The 24,078-nt window shown below is 37.0% G+C and overlaps 1 protein-coding gene across 2 annotated transcripts in view; it reads left to right on the top strand.

Annotated features, from left to right (window-relative positions):
* The window catches only part of si:ch211-266k8.4 (carabin), a 46,708-nt gene that overhangs the window by 2,682 nt on the left and 19,948 nt on the right, over positions 1-24,078 (top strand). For both annotated transcript variants that reach the window (XM_067379944.1, XM_067379943.1), the window contains exons 5-10: positions 753-878; positions 1,148-1,271; positions 1,608-1,677; positions 5,379-5,493; positions 5,672-5,789; positions 10,786-10,898. In XM_067379944.1, the coding sequence (XP_067236045.1) occupies positions 753-878; positions 1,148-1,271; positions 1,608-1,677; positions 5,379-5,493; positions 5,672-5,789; positions 10,786-10,898 (666 nt within the window). The remainder of the gene's footprint in view (positions 1-752; positions 879-1,147; positions 1,272-1,607; positions 1,678-5,378; positions 5,494-5,671; positions 5,790-10,785; positions 10,899-24,078) is intronic.

Below are 24,078 nucleotides of genomic sequence, written 5' to 3'. Positions count from 1 at the left end.
TGGGATATTGTAAGTACTCAAGTGAAATATAACACTGGCCTAGTGGTTTTTGGATATTTTACTGCAAAAATGTTACATATTGCACCTTTTAAATAAATGCTGTTAATTTTAACTTCAAAAAATCCTGGGAAATACAGTAATGCTGCTGAAAATTCAGCTTTACCATCACAGGAATAAATTTTACTTTAAAATATATTCAAATAGAAAACGGCTATATTACATAGCTATATATAGAAAACAATAGTACTGTTTTGATTAAATAAATGCAGGCTTGGTGAGCATACAAACATTATAAAATCTTACAGACCCCAAGGTATTAAACAGCTAAAAACTGTGTTTTACTGTCTCATTTTCAGATGAAATAATGGGAAATGTCCTGTGACTTTCAGCAGGAAGCTGTAATTTGGCACTAATGACAGTGTTTTTGTTTGAACTTCGCCATTTGTCAGAAAACCACATGGGGGCGCACACTTCCCAATTATATTTACACTTCTATTAATGCATTTTGCACACTTTTACACAAAGTGCAACAGGGTATACATTCAAAGTGTGATTGTTTACTGGGAACCAAACTCATGTTTTTGTCTCTTCTCTACCTTTTGAGCTACAAAAGCTTGAAATACTTCTATACTGCCCACTTCATGTTATTAATAACAACCTTAACATTTAACTTATTGTATGTGTTCTTTTGCATTGTGTATATAGAGTTTTGAAACGGTTGTGGCAGTTCAGTTCCATATTTGTCTACATAGGAAGGTCATTTCCGACCCATCGCACTCTGATGGGGGATCGTCCGGAGGCTATTGAGGGCCAGGCCAAACTTTTCAGAGTTCTTACCGCATTTGCCCGATATAATCCCCAGATTGGATACGTCCAAGGTAATGAACTGCCTGTACTTCCACAAATGAGGTCACTGGCATTACTGAAATCTTACTGAACTTATTGGGCCTTTCAAACATATTTGAGATACTGATATTCAGTCTCAAGAGGGCAGTCTAGTGCCATCTTGTTGATATTGCATGTCATGGTCATAATTTGGTTTGCAGCTTCTTTTTTTTTTCTGTGGAGCTAATTTAGTTAGTTTGTCCTTGACATTCAGGCCATAATGGGACTTTGTGATGCCTTAAGGTTTGTTTGTTTTGTTCAGGGATGTCCTATATAGCTGCTGTGCTCCTAATGATCCTGTCTGAAGAAGAGGCTTTCTGGGGTCTGGTTGCTCTGTTAGAGAAGCCAAAGTATCTCTCAGAGCTCTTTGATTCCTCTCTGAAGAAGTGAGACTTTAGCTTTACTGTGTGAACTTTAAACATGCACATAAAATGGTTCCTTCTTTACTTGCTGATTTATATAAAAAATAAAACAAAAATAAACACTTTACACAATATTTGTGGAAGATTCACTAAAATTATCTGTTGACAAAGCTGTTAGGAGATTTTGATAATCAGCCAAGTTGATATGTTTTCGGCCAATGTCAATAATTGCAAATAGGTCAACAATTAATTGTTTAATCAGCCTTACTAATATAATATTAGCGCATCATTAGTCTTTTCTTGTATCTTTCAAATGAGCCTAGTTTAACTCTTTACCTATTTTAATCTTTTTATTCTCAGGATTCAACATCAAGCTTTGGTTTTTCACCAGCTCCTGAAACACAGGAAACCTCTGCTCTTCCAGCACTTGGTAAGAATTATGGACTCATTTTTATTCGATTTGAATGTAATGAAATTGCATTCCAGGTTTTTATACACTGCCCGGCCAAAAAAAAAAAGTTGCTGTGTGGATTTTAATAGGCAAACACTTAAGAGTCTATAGATGGATCATTATTACAGTGATTATTATGTTTCTAGCATATTTTTGTCATCTTTTTTTTTTACCCTAACAGATGGATTGTGTAGCCATTTTGGAAGATGCATCGTGGCCATATTCTAGGATGACAATGCCAATATTCATCAGGGTTAAAATTGTGAAAGAATGGTTCAGAGAGCACAAAGAATAATTTTAGTCCTTCCCTTTACCTCAGTGTAAGACTTTACAGAGTGCTCACGTCTTGCATTGTCAATTGATGCATCAATTTTTAGTCAAGATCTTGTATTGGAATATGGCCATGATACATCTTCTGAAATGGTTGTTTAAAGGTGCTAAAGAGGATGTTTTGTTTTATACATTTTTGCAATATTACTTGAAACTGTCTTTACTAACTGATAAAAGACTATTTATTAGGTGCACTGAAAGGAATAATATTAATATACATTATCTGTGCACGAGGTAGGGCCTTAAAACATCAGCCAATCGTTTACGCGATGATTGGCCCTCTGGCTTGTCAATCACTGCCATGACGTTCCTTGTGAGAGACGAGCGCGGCTGCGCTCTCCAGTAACTTTCCACACTCCACCAGCGCCGCATGCAGTGTTTTTGTGCCCGGAGACAGGAGTAACAACTGCAGATTATGAGTTACCAGTGGTGAGTCCGACATAATGAATCCTCTAACACGACAGCGAATGCCGGTGGTAAACACTCGTGTTCCAATACGAGTGCACAAGTTTTGGGAGGCGTTCCCTCGAGCTGTGAAGGAGGGGGGTTGTTCTTACGCATGCGCTCATTTCAAAAACTCATTAACAGTCTTTGGATTCTCAGTCGACGAAAAGATCCTCTTTGAAACCTTTAAACAGTTAGTTCACCCAGAAATTTAATGAAATTTCTGTCATTAATTACTCATCCTGATGTTGTTCTACATATGTAAGAACTTCGTTCATCTTCGGAACACAAATTAAGATATTTTTGTTGCAATCCGAGAGGTTTTTTAGCTCCCATAGAAAGCAATGTAATTACCGTCATTCAAGGTCCAGAAAAGTCCAAAAACAAAACAAAAATAATGACTTTATTGCGTTGGCCAATACCAAGTCAGCGTTCTGAAGTAGAACCTGGAAGCACTAAATGTAAACAGCTTAGAAGAAAGACAGGGGAGAGAAGATATTGTTGAATAAAGTCATTATTTTTGTTTTGTTTTTGCACACAAAATGTATTCTTCTTTACTACCTTTCTGGACCTCAAAAGGTGCAATGACATTGTTGCCTATGGGTGGTTCAGAAAGAGATTTGATTAAAAAAAAATATCTTAATTTGTGTTCCGAAGATGAACGAAGGTGTGGAACGACATGAGGGTGAGTAATTAATGACAGAATTTCATTATTGGGTGAACTAACCCTTTAAGAAATGAAAAGCTACACACTCCATCTGTTAGGGTTAAAAGAACCATTGCCAAACATAAAACATGCTAAAACATAATAATCACTGTCATAATGATCCATTAACTAAGACCCCTTAATGATTAGGTCTTAAACCCTGGCATCAACTCTCATCAGGATAATGTCTGAATATAAAAACAGGCACATGCTGCATAACACACTGTCTCTCAGTCCTCTAGGGTTGAGGTAGATCACAGCCTCTCTCTTGAGAAGCCTCTCACATTTAATGCCCCTCACAGATTTGTCACTGTGTCTTACAGACCTTTTCCTCAGGGCTTTCAAATGAGCTCTTCTGTGTTTTAAAAAAAAAAAAAAGTATGGTAGAGGCTGTCCGCCTCCTCAGAGCATTTGTGCTGCTTGGCGTAACTCTTAAGGGATTTCCTTCTCTCTGTGTGTTGACTCAGCACAGCTGTCTAAAAAGCTGAGATATTAGACCGCAGCACAGGAGAGAAGATGATGCTGTAAACTTAGAAACAGGGGAGAGTGCAGTGACATAGCTAAAACTTAATGGAATAGATTGTTATAATTAACAATTCTGTAATTTGCTCACCATCTAATTTTAGTGTGTTGAAATGTGCGGTTATGGTACGGGGCTTGGCATTTCTGAAACATGCTTGAAGCGGTTGACCAATCACAACACACTGGTACAGCTGACCAATCAGAGCACTTTGCGCTTTTCAGAAAGCGGACAAGAATAGCGGAAGCGGCGCCGGCGACTGTGTCGTAATAAAAGTTCTGCTGCTCGTGAGGCGCATGTTGCGCAATCGCTCCTCGTTCAGCTCCCACAACATTCGGCCCTGCTCTGCTTCATACTACAATAACGTTAATAATCGCATCCATGAACATGATTTCTTCCCGAGTCCTTTCCCTATTTTTTTGCACAGCCAGTTGAGGTGAAGACCACATGTCCCAAGATTCTGCGCTCAAACTTGGCATCATCAAGCTACACCTTTGTTTTGAATAGGCCTCTAGCGGACAGAATTCTTACATACTGCACCTTTTAGGCTCATTCAACAATAACTATAATGATGTCGATACAGATTTACACTGCATTCACATGGGGCGTCGGCATCAACACTTGGAGGGCATGTCTGAAGCTTGTGCTGACATGACTGTCATAGTAACAACAACATGACTTTACTTTCCGGTGTTGCGTGAATGCAATTATGAAAATAAATATAACATATTATATTTATATTTATTAGATTTACACTGCATTCACATGGGGCGTCGGCATCAACACTTGGAGGGCATGTCTGAAGCTTGTGCTGACATGACCGTCATAGTAACAACAACATCACTTTACTTTCCGGTGTTGCGTGAATGCAATTATGAAAATAAATATATTATATTTATATTTATTAGATTTACACTGCATTCACGTGGGGCGTCGGCATCAACACTTGATGGAGGGCATGTCAAAATTGCAGTGTGCACTTTGAATAACCAGAACAATATCGCCCGCTGGTGTGGACGCTAATAAAGTTATCATTATAGTTATAGTTATCGTTCTTGATGTGAATGGCCTTTACAGTCAGTCTGGGAAGAGAGGTGCTGCAACAATGTAAAATATGTGAAAAATAATGTTTTTTTTTAACATTAAATATGAAAACAATCTATTTCGTAGACCTCAAAAACAAAATCACAGCTTAGTAAAAATGCATAATATAGCCTCTTTAATGAATGACTTGTGTGGAACACAAAAATGGAGAAGTTTAGTAGAAAGTTCTAATCGTTCTTTTGCATTCTATTACAATGAATGGAGATTTGAGCTTTCAAGCTTCAAAAAGGATGCAAATTTAGCTTAAAAGTTTGTCTGTATAGCTTATGCATTGAGCTTTGTGTGTGAGGAACAGACTAAAATGTGTGTAAAAAGTGCAACATTGAATAAATATCTTTTTATTTTGATTTCACCCCAAATAAAAATAAAAAAATAGATCTTTTCTATAAAATGCTATAATGAGGCCTGTTATCAGATTAACACATTTTCCCTCATGCAACTCTAATGCAAAAATTAGGCTTGCTTTACAATATTTAAAAATATTGATTGATTTATTAATGTGAAATATGATCTGTTCTTATGGATGTGGCATGAATGTCAGATATTAGGAGTGTGTTTTTCCATCTCTGCTTTTAGGAGACTCTTGGGGTGTCTTCTCTGCATTTCATCATGCAGTGGTTTCTCACTCTCTTCACCTCTCTGCCCTGCTGGGACTCGGTATTGGCCATCTGGGATCTTATCATGCTGCACGGTATTACACCCCTTTTTCTTGTTTGTCCTAGAATAATAACATCTCAAGTGTCAAGCTGGCATGTTTGCTTATCACAGTCGAAGTGTGTGATTTCTGCACCACTAAACATAATAGCAAATGATTGTTTTCAAACAGGTTTCCTGAACATGATCCGATCAATTCTTCATACTCTTTGCAGGGCTGCAGGCTGTATTTCGCACTGGCCTCACCATCATCCTGCTACTGGAGTCTCGTATCATGAACATGACTGAGGAGGCCACAGTGCTGCCCGTTCTGCTGCGAGTGCCTGTGGACGTGTGAGTGCAACAATATTACAGACTGGCAGATGAGTTTTCATGTTATGACTGATAATAACTGTTAAATGATTGATATTACACAATTTTGTTTAAATTAATTAAAAATAAAACATTAATGCCCAGTTTTACAGACAAGACTGAGGCCTGGTCCCGGACTAAAATGCACGTTTGAGCTGTCTTAACTGGAAGTATCTTGCACTGACATATCGTAAAATATGCCAGTGCAGTGCCATTGTTTTGTCTCAATATTTTTTTTTCAAAGGTTGTTTCTAAAAGCTACTTAAAGGGATAGTTCACCCAAAAATGAAAATTATTATTACAATTTTCTCACCCGCAACCCATCCTAGGTGTATATGACTATCTTTTTTCAGACGGACACAATCGGAGTTGTATTAAAAATGATCCTGGCTCTTCCAAGCTTTATAATGGGAGTGAATTATGGATATTTTTCTTACACAAACCCATCGCTTCGCTTCAGAAGGCCTTTATTAACCCCCTGGGGCCATATGGATTACTTTTATGATGGATGGATATTATATATTTTTTTAAGAATTGTTAAAAACTTTTAAAATCTGGTGTTAAGTATGCAAAAATTGATATTTCTTTCAAAACTGATAATATACAGATAATTTAACTGCTATTTCTATTCCCAATATGGTCACTTATATATCAAGTGAAGTTAAGTAGACTCATTATAATGTCCTTCTCATCGTAGGAAATGAGGGAATGAGAGAACCAGTTAGGTTTCTGCATTCATGTAGATGCAACCTTCAAACTGATATTTCATAGCGGATGTGTTTATTTGATGATGTCACAGTCACCATGGCGACGTGGCCATGAGATCCTCTTTGATTAACATAGCGGATCTCAAAGACACATGAAGCCAGGCCATATTGTTAAGTTGTTCAGTTGTTTCTATGGCCGCCTTTTATGCCGTAGTGTGTGTCGTCATGGCAACAGTCATGCCAATCTGAAGAATCCTTTGTCATGTGATCCGCAATTCTTTTATAGTCATGTGCGCACATTAAAACTCACCTTTGCGAATGGATCTTCAATTAACATTTAAAAACGATATTTGTTGTGGCTTGGTAGAGACATTCATGCCCATGCAGAGCCCATTGCGCTTTGCCAGCCACTTTACAGGATTATAAGGGCAAACGAAGCCATTTGCCAGTTTCAAAGGGGATATTTGGCATTGACATGCAGATGGCAGTCAGCACAAAGCTCCTACACATCAGGGAACGGGTTCACGTTGCTCGCCTGGCACGACGTCAGTGCCGGCAAGGTCAAGCCTAAATGCTCCCCTCTGATTCAGAGTATCAGAGTTTTGCTAGGCAGAGAACTGAGCCGTCTGAGAACGAAGCGGTCGCCTTGCTTAGGAGGCCAAAGAGAGAAACAGAAAGAAGAAAGAGGTGAACAGAGAAGAAACGCCTCAAAACTCTTAAAATCCTTCCAGAAAAAAGTGAAAAAAAAGTTCCCAAAACCTCTTTAAAACTATCAAACTGAACTGAGTGTGGATTTAAGACCATCAGACGAACTTAAGCTGGTGTAAACTGTTTTTCCAGCCTGGATGACTAACTTCTACAACTCATGTTGAGTTGTGGTTATGTAATCATTAAATCAGGAAGAAATCAGGGTTGACATCACTGCAGCGCTAGATGGCTCTTTGGTATCCACAGTGACAAGGTTGTCAGTCACCTGTCATCGGAGACTGTGTGAACAATGTTAGACCTTCATGAGAGGGACTGGGATGTCCTTGCGTTCTTTTACAATCCTCGCCCCCTCTTCCAGTTCAGTCCCATTGACGTGTTGCCTGCCGCAGTGTCCTGACAGACCGTTTGTGTACGGCTTTTTCCTTGACAAGGCCACTTCAGGGCTTATGTAACTCACTGTGACATTAAGCACAGGCAGACGAGGTTTACCTCTGCTAGGAGGGCTAGTTTCACAGGGATAGTGTTTTCTTTTAATAGCAAGGGAAATTAAAAAAAAAATGTTTTTTGATTAATCTTTAATGTTTTCATTTCTCATTTTCTGGCTGCAGTTTGATCACTGTCAGATTTGTTAGAAAAGTTGTAGATGTTAGATACACTTTTTTTTTGTCTTTATCTAATATTTAATCAACCTCTGAAACAACCTTCCTTTTCAGTTGACGTCACTTAAAGGATTAGTTCACTTCTGAATGAAATTGTCCTGATAATTTACTCACCCCCATGTCATTCAAGATGTTCATGTCTTTCTTTCTTCAGTCGAAATTTGAGGAAAACATTCCAGAATTTTTCTCCATATAGTGGACTTCAGTTGGGTTCACCTGGTTGAAGGTCCAAATTGCAGTTTCAGAGCAGCTTCAAAGCACTCTACACAATCCCAGATGAGGAATAAGGGTCTTATCTAGCGAAACGGTCGGTCATTTTCTAAAAAAAATAAAAATAATAAAGTATATACTTTTTAACCACAAATGCTCATCTTGCACTGCTCTGCGATGCGCCACGCATTACGTTGAAAGGTCAGAAGTACGAAAAAACTTAATCTAATTTTCTCCTCAAACTTCAAAATTGTCCAATATTGTTGTTTTGACATTTTTTTTTTTGTAAAGGCCGTTTAGCTTAATCTTTGCACGTTCGCTTTGAAGACACTGGATCGGTACTTCCGCCTACGTCACGGATGACCTTTGTAACGTGATTATGTAATGCATGCGGATCGCAGAGCAGTGCAAGACGAGCATTTGTGGTTAAAAAGTATATACGCTTTTTTTTTTTTTTTTTTTTTTTTTTTTTTAGAAATGACCGATCGTTTCTATTTGGACTTTCAACCCATTGGTAACCGTTGAAGTCCACTATATGGAGAAAAATGCTGAAATGTTTTCCTCAAAAACCTTTATTTCTTTTTGACTGAAGAAAGAAAGACAAACATCTTGGATGACATGGGGGTGAGTAAATTATCAGGAAATTTTCATTCAGAAGTGAACTAATCCTTTAATCCAGTTTTTTTTTTTTTTTTCAAAACTTTGATACCAAGGACCCCCAATTATTATGACTATATATTTGTACTATATATTTGTATGTGTGTGCTTACAGATTTTATATATATATACAGTACAGTCCAAAAGTTTGGAACCACTAAGATTTTTAATGTTTTTAAAAGAAGTTTCGTCTGCTCAACAAGGCTACATTTATTTAATTAAAAATACAGTAAAAACGGTAATATTGTGAAATATTATTACAATTTAAAATAACTGTGTACTATTTAAATATATTTGACAAAGTAATTTATTTCTGTGATGCAAAGCTGAATTTTCAGCATCGTTACTCCAGTCTTCAGTGTCACATGATCCTTCAGAAATCATTCTGATATGCTGATTTGTTGCTCAATAAACATTTATGATTATTTTCAATGTTGAAAACAGTTGTGTACTTTTTTTTTTTTTTTTCAGAATTCCTTGCTGAATAGAAAGTTCAAAAGAACAGCATTTATCTGAAATACAAAGCTTCTGTAGCATTATACACTACCGTTCAAAAGTTTGGGGTCAGTAAGAATTTTTATTTTTTTTTAAAGAAATTAAAGAAATTAATACTTTTATTCAGCAAGGATGCATTAAATCAATCAAAAGTGGCAGTAAAGACATTTATAATGTTACAAAAGATTAGATTTCAGATAAACACTGTTCTTTTGAACTTTCTATTCATCAAATAATCCTGAAAAAAATATTGTACACAAATATTTTGTACAATTGTTCACATTAAATGTTTCTTGAGCAGCAGATCAGCATATTAGAATGATTTCTGAAGGATCATGTGACACTGAAGACTGGAGTAATGATGCTGAAAATTCAGCTTTGAATCACAGGAATAAATTACTTTGTGAAATATATTCAAATAGAAAACAGTTATTTTAAATTGTAATAATATTTCACAATATTACTGTTTTTACTGTATTTTTAATTAAATAAATGTAGCCTTGGTGAGCAGACGAAACTTCTTTTAAAAACATTAAAAATCTTAGTGGTTCCAAACTTTTGGACTGTACTATATATTATAGGTAAATGTAAATATTTTCTATATATATAAATTATTTTACAGTTTAAATCACTGGCTTTCACATTGAAATATCTAGAAATATTTACTTTTTATAAAGTTGACTGAGTTAACTGAGATTAACACTGTATAATAATTATTTATACAATTATTACAATTTTAAGCAGAATTAAATAGTAAAATGTTATGCATTTTGATGTATGTAAAAAAAATACATTAAACGTATTTTAATATGTTAAGAGCACTTGTTAACTATGACAGCCTTAAAGTCCCTCTGAAATCAAATTTTTTTTTTAGCTTTTAGTATGAATATGTTAGCCTTAAGGTTATGAACAAGCTGGTGTGTTCCAAAACAATGACAAAATTTAAATTTAGGATATAAAAGCATTCAAAAATTATAGTCTCTCACTTCTGCTAAAATGGATCATGGATTTTCATGACATCACCGCGCACTTCAGCTTCTCATCAGATCTTCTGTCCAATCAAATGCTCTCTAGAATTGAAAGTGTCCCACCCCTCCTACACTGAAGCTGCGGCTGAAATCGTCACTTGTTCACACATTTGCTATTCTCTACATGGAGAATGGCACATAGTGGACTATACAGAGGATAGGGAATGATTAAGAAAGTGTAAATATGCTTTCCTTTGAGGCAAATTACAGTCTGCTCTGTTCGATATGTCCCGCCCTGTCTTCCTCTTTCAGTTGAAATTACGTCAATACCTTGAATAATGCTGCGCATTCCAAGGCACTTCAGTGGGCCTTTAATAATATATTTTGCGAAATCTTGTATTTTTTCACGGACACCCTAGCACCTCCTGCCTATGGTAACCTATGGTAACCCGGAAAGTCCTGAAACCAGTTGGGCCATTGGTTAATATTAAGATTTTTCCCAAACAACCATTGTGGAAAATGTATTAAAAAAAAAAGTCTGTTTTATAATGTAATACTCTGTATATGTGTCCAGCTCCCAGCATCGTGTCCTGATCCCAGCACTCTGGAACACTGACGTTCAGGAATGGGAAATCAACTGCATGAACAGCCTGGTGTTGGAAGAGGCCGGTGGCAGACAGGATGAAGGTAAACAAATGCATACCCACAATTCCACTTTAAAACATCCGAGCATGCAAGGACAGCTTACAACATTCAGTCGATTTCAACAATGAATATGCTTGTTCTCCAAGCACAGCCCCATCCAAACATGTGCAGACATTCCAGCCCACTTACATAAGACCTCCTCCTTTGTCCCGCTTGTTTGTTTAGTGTACATATGAGCCCACCTTCAGTACAGTATGTTGTCCCATGTGCCTCAGCAGCCTACTGTGCTGTAAGCAAGATGCTGAGTTCAGGACTAAGGGTCAAGTGTAATGGGCTGACAGAGACACTAGATAGGGACAGACTGTTGACTCTATCTCTTCGGTCATCAGCGTCCGTTAGGGGACCAGTGACAGGGATGCTTTTGACTAGATGAGTCTGTAAGTGCCGGTTTTTTGGGAACAAAATGTCAGCTGCATCTCATGTTAAACCCAGGGGAGGACGCCATGCCTGAGTGTACAAAGCGCACTCTTAAGTGTGCTCAGGCTGGATGCTATCTTTGACTTCAGTAACAACAGGCCAAAGCGAACAGACCATGCGGGTTTCAGTGTTTTTGCACGCTAATGGTTTATATAAGTATCTTAATAAAAAGGTCTATAAACCTCAATTAAATTAAAAGTTCAGTTAAAATTAATTTTAATACAATAGAAATCATGTAAATATGTAATTCATTGATTTTTCATTTATTTTTACTTCTTTTGTTTATGCCTTTTCCCTTTTGTCATTCAATTCTTGCAATATCAGATAAAAACAACATTTAGTATATATTAGGGCTGTCAAAATTAATGCGTTAATTTTGTGATTAATTATTTTCAGTTTAACATGCTAAAAATATTTACAGGGTTAGTTCACCCAAAAATGAAAATTCTGTCATTTATTACTTACCCTCATGTTGTTTCACACCCGTAAGACCTTCGTTCATCTTTGGAACACAAATTAAGATATTTTAGTTGAAATCCGATGTCTCCGTGAGGCCTGCATAGGGAGCAATGACATTTCCTCTCTCAAGATCCATTAATGTACTAAAAACATATTTAAATCAGTTAATGTGAGTACAGTGGTTCAATATTAATATTATAAAGCGACGAGAATATTTTTGGAGCGCCAAAAAAAAACAAAATAACGACTCATATAGTGATGGGCGATTTCAAAACAATGCTTCAGGAAGCATCGGAGCATAATGAATCAGTCTATCGAATCATGATTCAGATCGCGTGTCAAACTGCCAACGGCTGAAATCACGTGACTTTGGCGCTCCAAACAGCTGATTCATTTGTGCTCTGATGCTTCTTGAAGTAGTGTTTTGAAATCGGCCATCACTTTATAAGTCGTTATTTTGTTTTTTTTTGGCGCTCCAAAAATATTCTCGTCGCTTTATAATATTAATATTGAACTGTACTCACATGAACTGATTTAAATATGTTTTTAGTACCTTTATGGATCTTGAGAGAGGAAGTGTCATTGCTTCCTATGGAGGCCTCGCGGAGCCAACTAAAATATCTTAATTTGTGTTCCGAAGATGAATGAAGGTCTTACGGGTGTGGAACGACATGAGGGTGAGAAATAAATTACAGAATTTTCATTTTTGCGTGAACTAACCCTTTAACACAGCATCAGTTTTCTTTACAAAACACAATTAGGAATCGTTAATTCAGTGAATGTTTTATTTTATTTAATTATTTATTTTATTTAATATATATCTAATGAATTTGGTAGTCAGCACAAAGCCCCTATCCATATTTAATAAATGTGTTTTTTAATAATTTACTTTATTTAATAAACAATTTTATTTATTTTTTTTAGGTTTTTTCACCTTATTTTGATTATGCCTTTCATTGTTGCATTCAATTCTTGCAATATCAGGTACTTTAAGCTTTTTTTTATTATTATTTATTTATGTTTTTGGTGATTTTTGTCTTCCTTTAGACAGGAAGTGAAGTGGAAGAGAGAGAGAGAGGGGGATGGGATTGAGAAAGGTCTGCGAGCCGGGATTCAAACTCGGGTCACCTGAAGTGCGAAAGCGCTATATGTCACAGAGTTTAACATAAGTCTTTTTTACTCATGGGCCCATAGAGCAGCTTTATTTAGGTTTATTTTTACTAATACTTTAATGTTTTACGAATTCATGTTCCAGTTAATAACTACACTTGTCTGTCTATGATCTATCTTAGCCTGGGGTCTGCTCGCTGTCTATTCCCAGTGAAAAAACCCTTCATATTATCTTGGTGTTTCTCTTCTCTTACCGACAGTCCCTGGCATTACTCTTGTTGTCACTCTGAGTGTCCTCATTCACATCTTCTGATTTAGGTTCCTCTGTTGATTTACAGTAGCATTAACGCAGGTTTGACGATGGGCACTTCTCTGTCTGGCGGCCGTGACTCATCGGCTTTTAACGACGGTGAAACTCCCTGAGGGTGGGTGTGCATGCTGGAGCTGTTTTTTTGGGGGGGGGGGGACGGGGGGGCCTGATGTAATTGAAAGGCCCAGGCAGTGATTTTTACAGTTTGAATCTGTCATCCAAAGCTCTGTGAGTCAATATGAGTCACCCGGGGGGCCGTCAGCCCTCTATGCCCCCTTTTTAACAAGGTAATGAGAACTGACTCACAGAGCCTTCACTCATTGCACCTGAGCTTCCATGGAAGGTCTATTTGGGAAACACCTGGATGTCAGGAAGCCACAGAACGACCACAGCTGACTTACTGTTGAACGAAGAGTTTTTAGTTGTGGGTATCTTTTAAATTGATTGTATGTTTATTATGCTTTTAGCACACCTGTCCATGACATCATACCTGCCTGAAGGTATTTGATTTTTGCATTTTTGAGCAACATGGATGAGTTCAGTAGATTTGCTCTCTCTTTAATTAATGTAACACTTTCTTTAAAGAACAGCAGCACATAAGAAAGTTTAAAAATGTTGAAGTAAGGATGCATTAATTTGATCAAAAGTGACAGTAAAGACTTTTATAATAATCTTAAAGGGATAGTTCACCCAAAAATGAAAATTCTGTCATCATTTACTCCCCCTTGAAGAATTTTGAAGAACAACCAAACAGTTGTGGGGCACCATTGACTTCCATAGTATGAAGGGGAAAAAATACTATGAAGTCAAAGGGGCCCATCTGTTTGGTTACTGACATTCTTCAAAATATCTTCTTTTGTGTTCAGCAGAAGAAATTCATACAGGTTTGGAACAACTTGAGGGTGAGTAAATGATAACAGAATTTTCATGTATTGGTTGAACTGTCCCTTTAAGTCTGGATCCACATTTGAATGTCATGCTTTATAGCTTACAAGAACAGATGAATATGCCATTTCTATTGCATAGAAATCACTGGTGATTGCTGTATAGGTTCTCATGGGGGTGTGTAGTACAGAAAGGTTTTTGTTGCCTTGAGAGCAGGATTGTATTTTGCTTGTGTGTTGGCAGAATCCTGAGGTGTGCTGCTATCTCAGCGCTGTTTTTCCCTGCCGTCTGTGGTGCAGTGACTCAGCTGCTTTCTACAGGTGCAGTGAACCAGAAATGTTAAATACTTGTATATTATTTACAAAAATTTTGAACTGTATACTTATCCCAATACTTTGAATGGTCATGCATATATCTTTAACTACACATTGTCATATTAGGCATTTCACAGACCTTAAAGGGTTAGTTCACCCTAGAAATGGAAATTCTGTCATTAATTACTCACCTTCATGTCGTTCCAGACCTTTGTTCATCTTTGGAACACATATTAAGATATTTTTGATTTCTGGCCTCCGATAGACTGCAACGCAATTACCACTTTCAAGGCCCAAAAAGGTAGTAAAGACGTTGTTAAAATAGTCAACATGACTACAGTGGTTCAACCTTAAAGGTCCTGTTCTTTGTGATCCCATGTTTCAAACTTTAGTTGGTGTGTAATGTTGTTGTTAGAATATAAATAAAATCTGTAAAATTTTAAAGCTCAAAGTTCAATGCCAAGCGAGATATTTTATTTAACAGAAGTCGCCTACATCGAACGGACTACGTCCCTCTACTTCCTTTTTTAATGATGTCACCTAAGGAATACACAAAAAAGGGGGCGTGGTCTTGTTGCGCTCCCACGGAGAAGAGCAAGAGTTGCGTTTGTAGAGTGTGTTTGTCGCCATGTCGTCGAAACGCTGTTATTTTCATCCTGCAGTCCAATTACCTTTGTTTGGCCTTCCCAGGGACGCTGTACTTAGAGATAAATGGTTACAATTTATGTTTAACTTGGTTCCCGAAAATTATAATCCACACGTAAAACTAAGTGCAGCACATTTTGCTGAGGAAAGCTTCCTCAATCTCAATCAGTTTAATGCCGGATTCGCACAAAGATTATTCTTGAAAGATGGAGCAGTTCCCTCTTTGTCTGGAGAAGGCGTTGTTTATGGACCAGAACCGGTAAGCTAAGCTGCTGTCGAATCGCAACACAGGAACCACCGGCACAATCAGAACATGTTACGTATTTCTGAAGGAGGGACTTCATAGAACAAGGAAGTCATCAACAGCGGTATACAGATTAAATTATGTGAAAAATACTGTGTTTTTTTACACACGAAACATGAACACATGTTATATTGCACACTATAAACACAATCAAAGCTTCAAAAAAACACGAAAAACAGGACCTTTAATGTTATGAAGTGATGAGAATACTTTTTGTGTGCAAAAAACAAAAAAAAATGACGACTTTATTAAACAATTTCTTCTCTTCCCCATCATTTTCCTATGCTGTTCACATTGAAAGTAGAAACTGGAAGTCTAGCACTTCCAGTTTCTACTTCAGAACGTTGACTTATTAGGACCCCGAAGTGCTGCACTGTGTTTACAACATAAACAGCGTAGGAGAATGATGGGGAAGAGAAGAAATTGTTGAATACAATCATTATTTTAGTTTTGTTTTTGCGCACAAAAATGATTCTTATCGCTTCCAAACATTAAGGTTGAACCACTGGAGTTACGTGGACTATTTTAACAATGTCTTTACTACCTTTTTGGGCCTTTAAAAGTGGTAATAACATTGCAGTCTATCAGAGGCCAGTAAACCCACAGATTTCATCAAAATATCTTAATTTGTGTTCTGAAGATGAACGAAGGTCTTACGGGTGTGGAACGACATGATTGTGAGTATTGACAGAATTTTCATTTTTGGATGAACTAACCCTTCAGGTAACAGTTCCTGACTGGTTCAGTATGGTTAAGAGTGCATGAGTCTCTTTGATTTTTTTAAAGGTGCCATAGAACGTCTTTTCAAAAGATGTAATATAAGTCTAAGGTGTCCCCTAAATGTGTCTGTGAAGTTTCAGCTCAAAATACCCCATAGATTTTTTTTTTATTAATTTTTTTAACAGCCTATTTTGGGGCATCATTAACTATGCACCGATTCAGGCTGCGCTGCCCCTTTAAATCTCTCGCTCCTTGCCCTCCCAAGCTCTCGACTATAAGTCCAGATATACAGTGCATAAACAAAGTTCACACAGCTAATATAACCCTCAAATGGATCTTTACAAGATGTTTGTCATTCATGCTGCATGCATGCATTGATTCCTGTGAGTATAATATTTATTTGCATGTTTACATTTGATTCTGAATGAGTTTGAGCCTATGCTTTGTGGCTAAAGGGCTAATGCTACACTGTTGGAGAAAATTAATAAAGAATGAAGTTGTGTTTATGAATTATACAGACTGCAAGTGTTTAATAATGAAAATAGCGACGGCTCTTGTCTCCGTGAATACAGTAGGAAACGATGGTAACTTTAACCACATTTAACAGTACATTAGCAACATGCTAACGAAACATTTAGAAAGACAATTTACAAATATCACTAAAAATATCATGATATCATGGATCATGTCAGTTATTATTGCTCCGTCTGCCATTTTGCGCTATTGTTCTTGCTTGCTTACCTAGTCTGATGATTCAGCTGTGCACAGATCCAGACGTTAATACTGGCTGCCCTTGTGTAATGCCTTGAACATGGGCTGGCATATGCAAATATTGGGGGCGTACATATTAATGATCCGACTGATACGTAACAGTCGGTGTTATGTTGAGATTCGCCTGTTTTCTGGAGGTCTTTTAAACAAATGAGATTTGTATAAGAAGGAGGAAACAATGGTGTTTGAAACTCAACGTATGTCTTTTCCATGTACTGAACTCTTGTTATTCAACTATGCCGAGGTAAATTAAATTTTTTATTCTAGGGCACCTTTAAAGAACCAGTTCATAAGAATAATTTTTTTGTGAAACAGACTACACAAGTCAAGCAGACATGTTTTCTTGCTGTTATTTTCTGATACACTGTCTTTTTTTATAATCACAATAAATTCAGACTTGTGGGGCCTGGAACAATTTGCAACACCAACAAGTGTTCAATACTTTTTTGAGCACCCCCTGACAATGGCTCTGGCCTTTGGGATGGTAGAGTGCTGACTGAAGAGTATTCCTGAAAAGCCTTATAAAGCAGCGATCAAAACCATTTATGTTGTGTTTTAGCCCTGAATCTGCTTCTCTGGTCACCTTGAGCAGGGCCCTGTGCTTGGGCAAACACAATAGTCAGCCATTTCGCCTCTAATCCTGTAAAATGAGATGATTAAGTCAGCCCTTCATTGCATTTGACTGTTCTGTCCCCGAGTGTGTTCTGCTGAAGGCTAATATTTTCTGTAACCCGAGTGCTCCCGCTGGACCGGCTTAATCAAATAACCGCCCAGCGCTTGTTCAGAAGATGTGAAACAGACAATGACCAACACAAGCCTTCTCATTCTGGGCGGCACACAGTTGATGAGCGTGAAGAGATGGCTTCATTGCATCTAGTCAGAAGTAGGCTGTGTGGCTTAGGCCTGGGCTTAGCCAGGTCAGAAAGGTGAAATTCTTCCGACCCTCTTGAGTAAAGCCTTATGTTGGTTATAAATCCACTAATGACAGAAGGCTTTCCTGGACCTTCAGTATCAGGCCACCCATCATCCAGTTTGAATGTGTCTCCTGAACTTCTATTCACTGAGGGTAGAGGTTTATCTCAAGGTTGTGCACTTGTGATTGAAGGTGGTTTCCATTTGATGGATAGATTCAGTCTTTTTTGAACTGGAAGATATTAATTCCTGCCTTTGTCCATTATGTTAATTTTCTTAAAGGTGTGTTTTTGTTTTTTAAATGTCACGAAGTAAGGTCTAAATGTGTTTGTTTGCCAAAAGTCTGTTTTACCATCTATAGGATTGCGCAATAATAATAAAAAAAAAAAATCCAGTATTTTAAAAGTTTTAAAAGCCTAGATGTTATGTGTCTTATGGAGCCTAAATGTAACCACTGTAATCACTTGATATACTGTAAAATTATAATATTTAGAATCTGTTTAGTTGTTTCAAACAAGGTCTAATTTGAAATAATCATTAAGTGATCAGTTTAGATTTTCAGCTTGAATTTTCTTTTTGCTTGGGGTTTCTGGGTGGTTGTCAAGTGGCTGTCAGGGTTTTCTGGATGGTTTCTAGGGTGTGGCTACTGTAGCTGTTGGCTCAGCATTTGAATGGATTTCTATGACGTTTCTTGGCAGTTTTTAGGGTTTTATTGGTGGTTGCTAGGGCGTTGCTAGGTAGTTGAAAGGATTTTCTGGGTGGTTTCTTGGGTGTTGCTACTGTAAGTTTTGGCTCAGCATTTGAATGGATTTCTATGACATATCTTGGCAGTTGTTAGGGTTTTATTGGTGGTTGCAAGGATTTTCTGGGTGGTTACTAGGGTGTTTCTAGGTAGTCGCTATAGGCAGTTGCTTATTTGAAAACTGCATGCGGTTGTTGCATGACACTTGCTGCCATTTAAGTAATATTGTTTATTATTTTTAATATAAATATAGACGCATTGTGTAAATAAAATAATGAGGTATTTATATAAATACCTTTTATATTATACAATTTATTTGTATTTATTTATATATAAAATGTGCTTAATTTGCTTATTTGTTTAGGCAGCTAGAAACCCAGTTGCTAGGGTTTTATGAGTGGCTGCTAGTGTGTTGCCAGGTGGTTGCAAGGATTTTCTGGATAGTTTCTAGGGTGTTGCGAGAGTATTCTCATGAATTTCTGAGCATTAAATGGGGATTTCTGGGTGGTTGTTAGAGTGTTGCCAAGTGGCTGATAGAATATTTTGGATGGTTGCTAAGGAATTGATAGGTGATTTCAGTGAATGGTCCCTTATATCATACCATTTCTAGCATGTTTTTTTTGACCCAGCTTACGCCATCGGTTGAGTCATTGTTGTTGCTGGGCAAACAGCAGTGTTTTTATACTGACATTTTTGGTTGAATTACCCTACATATATCCTGCATAGAGCTCTCTGCAGGAGAACACTTTTTTTTTTTTCTCCCAATGTTGAAAGCTATATCCTGTCTTTAGCTGTTTCCGTCTGGATTTGCAATATATATATTAGAACTCTTGGGCAATTTTATTTGAGAAAAGGACTTGAGTGAATCTAGGACGCAACTTGAAAGTGAAATATACTGTATAACAACCTAGTAATTTAAAGTGAAGGAAAAAGCCAAACCGCAAAGGAATTAACAGACATGCTATGCTGGACTTCAGTAGGTTTATGCTACTGTGACTCATATCCATTGGGATATTTTTATACACTCCCATTAAAACTAACAAGGGCTTGTTCCACTCTGAGTGCAGTGATTGAAAGATGCTCTAGTCTTTTGTAACTCTGTCAAGTATCTACAGACAGCTTGTGATATGCGATTGTTTGTAATTATTTCAGAGTATCCTAAATTGAATTTCATTAAAAAATTTAGTTCATCAATTGACAGCCTTATCATGAACACAAGCAAAATGGGTAAAATCCAGACTATCACTATAGAAATTCTACAAATATATAATCTTCTAACACACTTTTCTTTAAGTTCCTAAAGTCCTTGTTGAGAATTTGGCCCCTGTTCTGCGATCAGGCTTAAAGGCCCATTAAAAGTTTAAAAGTCCTGATTGAGGGAATGTGGTGGAGTCTTGGCTCAGTGTCAGCAGGTCAGTAAGCTCCTCCCACTCTTTCCTTATTGATGTGCTCAAATCAACTCGTAAATGATCTACCACTCCACATGGATTAAAAGAGCAGACTGTGTGCATATATTTAGAAACTGTTTGAGTTCAGTGCATTTTATTTTTTTACAAACCCGATTCCATAAAAGTTGGGACACTGTACAAATTGTGAATAAAAACAGAATGCAATGATGTGGAAGTTTCAAATTTCAATATTTTATTCAGAATACAACATAGATGACGCATCAAATGTGTGGGACAAGGCCATGTTTACCACTGTGTGGCATCCCCTCTTCTTTTTATAACTGAGGACTGAGGAGACAAGTTGCTCAAGTTTAGGAATAGGAATGTTGTCCCATTCTTGTCTAATACAGGCTTCTAGTTGCTCAACTGTCTTAAGTCTTCTTTGTCGCATCTTCCTCTTTATGATGCGCCAAATGTTTTCTATGGGTGAAAGATCTGGACTGCAGGCTGGCCATTTCAATACCCGGATTCTTCTTCTACGCAGCCATGATGTAATTGATGCAGTATGTGGTCTGGCATTGTCATGTTGGAAAATGCAAGGTCTTCCCTGAAAGAGACGACGTCTGGATGGGAACATATGTTGTTCTAGAACTTGGATATACCTTTCAGCATTGATGGTGCCTTTCCAGATGTGTAAGCTGCCCATGCCACACGCACTCATGCAACCCCATACCATCAGAGATGCAGGCTTCTGAACTGAGCGCTGATAACAACTTGGGTTGTCCTTGTCCTCTTTACTCCGGATGACATGGCATCCCAGTTTTCCAAAAAGAACTTCAGATTTTGATTCGTCTGACCACAGAACAGTTTTCCACTTTGCCACAGTCCATTTTAAATGAGCCTTGGCCCAGAGAAAACGCCTGTGCTTCTGGATCATGTTTGGATATGGCTTAGATATAGAGTTTTAGCCGGCAACGGCGAATGGCACGGTGGATTGTGTTCACCGACAATGTTTTCTGGAAGTATTCCTGAGCCCATGTTGTGATTTCCATTACAGTAGCATTCCTGTATGTGATGCAGTGCCGTCTAAGGGCCCGAAGATCACGAGCATCCAGTATGGTTTTCCGGCCTTGACCCTTACGCACAGAGATTGTTCCAGATTCTCTGAATCTTTGGATGATATTATGTACTGTAGATGATGACTTCAAACTCTTTGCATTTTTTCTCTGAGAAACTCCTTTCTGATATTGCTCCACTATTTTTTGCCGCAGCATTGGGGGAATTGGTGATCCTCTGCCCATCTTGACTTCTGAGAGACACTGCCACTCTGAGAGGCTCTTTTTATACCCAATCATGTTGCCAATTGACCTATTAAGTTGCAAATTGGTCCTCCAGCTGTTCCTTATATGTACATTTAACTTTTCCACACTCTTATTGCTACCTGTCCCAACTTTTTTGGAATGTGTAGCTCTCATGAAATCCAAAATGAGCCAATATTTGGCATGACATTTCAAAATGTCTCACTTTCAACATTTGATATGTTATCTATATTCTATTGTGAATAAAATATAAGTTTACAAGATTTGTAAATTATTGCATTTCTTTTTTTATTCACAATTTTATTCAAAATGTCCCAACTTTTTTGGAATCTGGTTTGTATATCAACTTTTCTATTAATATGCATAATATATATATTAATATTAGTATGTCGCAGAATCATCATTACTTTAAATTTAGAGTTGATTTTTTTTTTTTTCTGAAGGAAATGAGTGAGTATTAACACTCCTTCTTAAAGGCTAGAACAGATGCAGCAAATGCATTGAACTCATGGCTGGAGTGACGTCCATGAACGCCATGGTTAGTGGCTCAGAATGAAAGACCAGTATCAATATCAAGACTCGCCTTTGCATTTTGACCCTGCAGTGATAGATATTCCTGAGGCTTTAATAGATGTCTATCTTTCAAAGATGATTCAGGACTGATTGATGGCTGGAAAGTACAATGCAGTGGTGGGCCTCCCTCCACAACTCCTCCTTTATTTCCCTTCGTGACCTTCTTACCTGCCCCTGGAAAGACATGCTTTGAAAACCAAAAGCAGACTTAAGTGTAAAAAAAAAAGAAAAGAAAAAAGGCACGTGGGAAACCATTTAAAACTAATGAAAGACTGCATGTGGTTGTTGCATGGCACTTGCTGCTATTTTGGTAATTCTATATATATATATATATATATATATATATATATATATATATATATATATATATATATATATATATATATATATATATATATATATATATATATATATATATATATATATATATATATATTATGCAATTTTTACATATAAAAGTTGTGTATTTATATAATGTAGTAAAATAATAGTTAAACCTAGAAATAGTGCAGAATTTGAAATATTTCTTAATCATTCATGCCGTAATGTTTCTTCCTAAGATTGCATTTCTCTGTAATATTGGAATATAGCCCAGGATTTGTCCAACAGAAGGAGCACAGTTAATCAGTGTGAAGATGCTTCGGGTTTGTGTTTTACTTCCTCATTTCCGCTTAAATCTCTTTAATATCCTTAAAGGTCAGTCTGAATTGCGTCAGCAGCACACATGATGACATCTCTGTCCGAAACAGATGGTTTAACAGTAAATATTTTCCTGTCAATTAGCCACAATCAAATCCAAAGCCTGAAGGAAGTGGATTTTAGAGTCAGTCTTTTAAAGGAATAGTAATGAATTTTGATAAATGTTTCAGCTGTTTTTGTTCAACGAAAGTCAATGGCATCCAAAACAACATTGATTGGACCTCACTGACTTTCATTGTATTGATTGATTCATTGTATCCCTACAAAAAAGACATTTTACAAAATATCTTCTGCTGTGTTCCACAGAAAAAAGAAAGTCATACAGGGTTGGAATGGCACGAGGGTGAGTAACTGAAAACAGAATTTTTGTTTTGGGTGAACTATCCTTTAACACTAAAGTGAGCATGTACTGTACATGAATGAACCTTTTTTTTGGTGTCATGAGTCTCCCATCTTAGTTAATGACCTCCTGTAATCACATGTCCCACAGCTGTACCATAAATCTCATCAAAGAGAGAGCAGGACATTACAGAAGTTAAATCACCAGCATGTTACCTTTACTTTGCGGAGGTGCAGGTCTTTTAATGTCAAGTCTTCTAAGTGGTGGTCTCTTTACTTGACTGTTTTTTATTGTGATTGATTGTTTGGCTGCAAGTTCAAAAGTCAGCCCATTTCCTTTGTATTCGCATTCATAACCTACTGTATTGTGTTCCTTGGCTCCATCTCAGGACTTTTACCATTGTCATTGTTAGGCTCCATGTTATCTGTTTTCCTGCGGCACAATATTTTGGCATGTGCAAACTACACATAATGTTACACCAAATAACTTGGAGAAACAGCCAAATTAAAAACTGATTCTTTGGCGTTTTGTTTGAACTTGGTTAGATATGTGTTGTTTGCTTGAGGGTATACAGGAAATCCGTCAAAGAAACACTGGGTCCTAAGGTATAAAGGTAAAGGGGGAAAAAATGTAACTTTTTCTTATTAAAACTTTTTCTGGTGCATGAAAACTTGGAGTCTCCTCCCTCCAGGTGTAATGATAGTGAGTTATGGGAGTTTTAGTGGGAATTTATGGAAACGGGAAGCTTTGAAGTTGGATCTTGGATACTGATAAGACATCCTGCATGTTCACACTGCTTCCATGAGCGTGATTTAAGCATGATTATGATCCTTGTGGAAAATAGACCCACTGTATTTACTTATTTATGCATTTAATTTTGCACTTATTTATTAATTTAGTTATTTAATTATTTTTTATTTATTCTTTATTCATATTTATTCTATTTGTGTAATTTTTTAAGATTGTTTTTTGGTCAAATTTGATTTTATTGTTGTACTTTTTTTGCCTTATGTAATATAAGCTTAGGTAATGTGTCCCCTTTTCAGTATACATTACAGGAGAGAGCTTTTAATTTAATCTACTTCACAAGTTGAATCCGTTTTAAACCCCACTTTAATATACTATACTATTTTTATACTTTTTATTTACTTCATTCTTTTGATTACTTGTGCATTACAAGAGATCCGGTCTTTATGAAACAGGGGCTGGCTTCCAGAAGGAAACTTCAGGTTTAATCTTGGTCTTGCAGAGTTC

The sequence above is a fragment of the Chanodichthys erythropterus genome, chromosome 24 (genome assembly GCF_024489055.1).
Source record: "Chanodichthys erythropterus isolate Z2021 chromosome 24, ASM2448905v1, whole genome shotgun sequence".
Taxonomy (NCBI): domain Eukaryota; kingdom Metazoa; phylum Chordata; class Actinopteri; order Cypriniformes; family Xenocyprididae; genus Chanodichthys; species Chanodichthys erythropterus.
The sequence above is the reverse complement of the archived record's forward strand: the minus strand, read 5'-3'. Positions and strand labels throughout refer to the sequence as shown.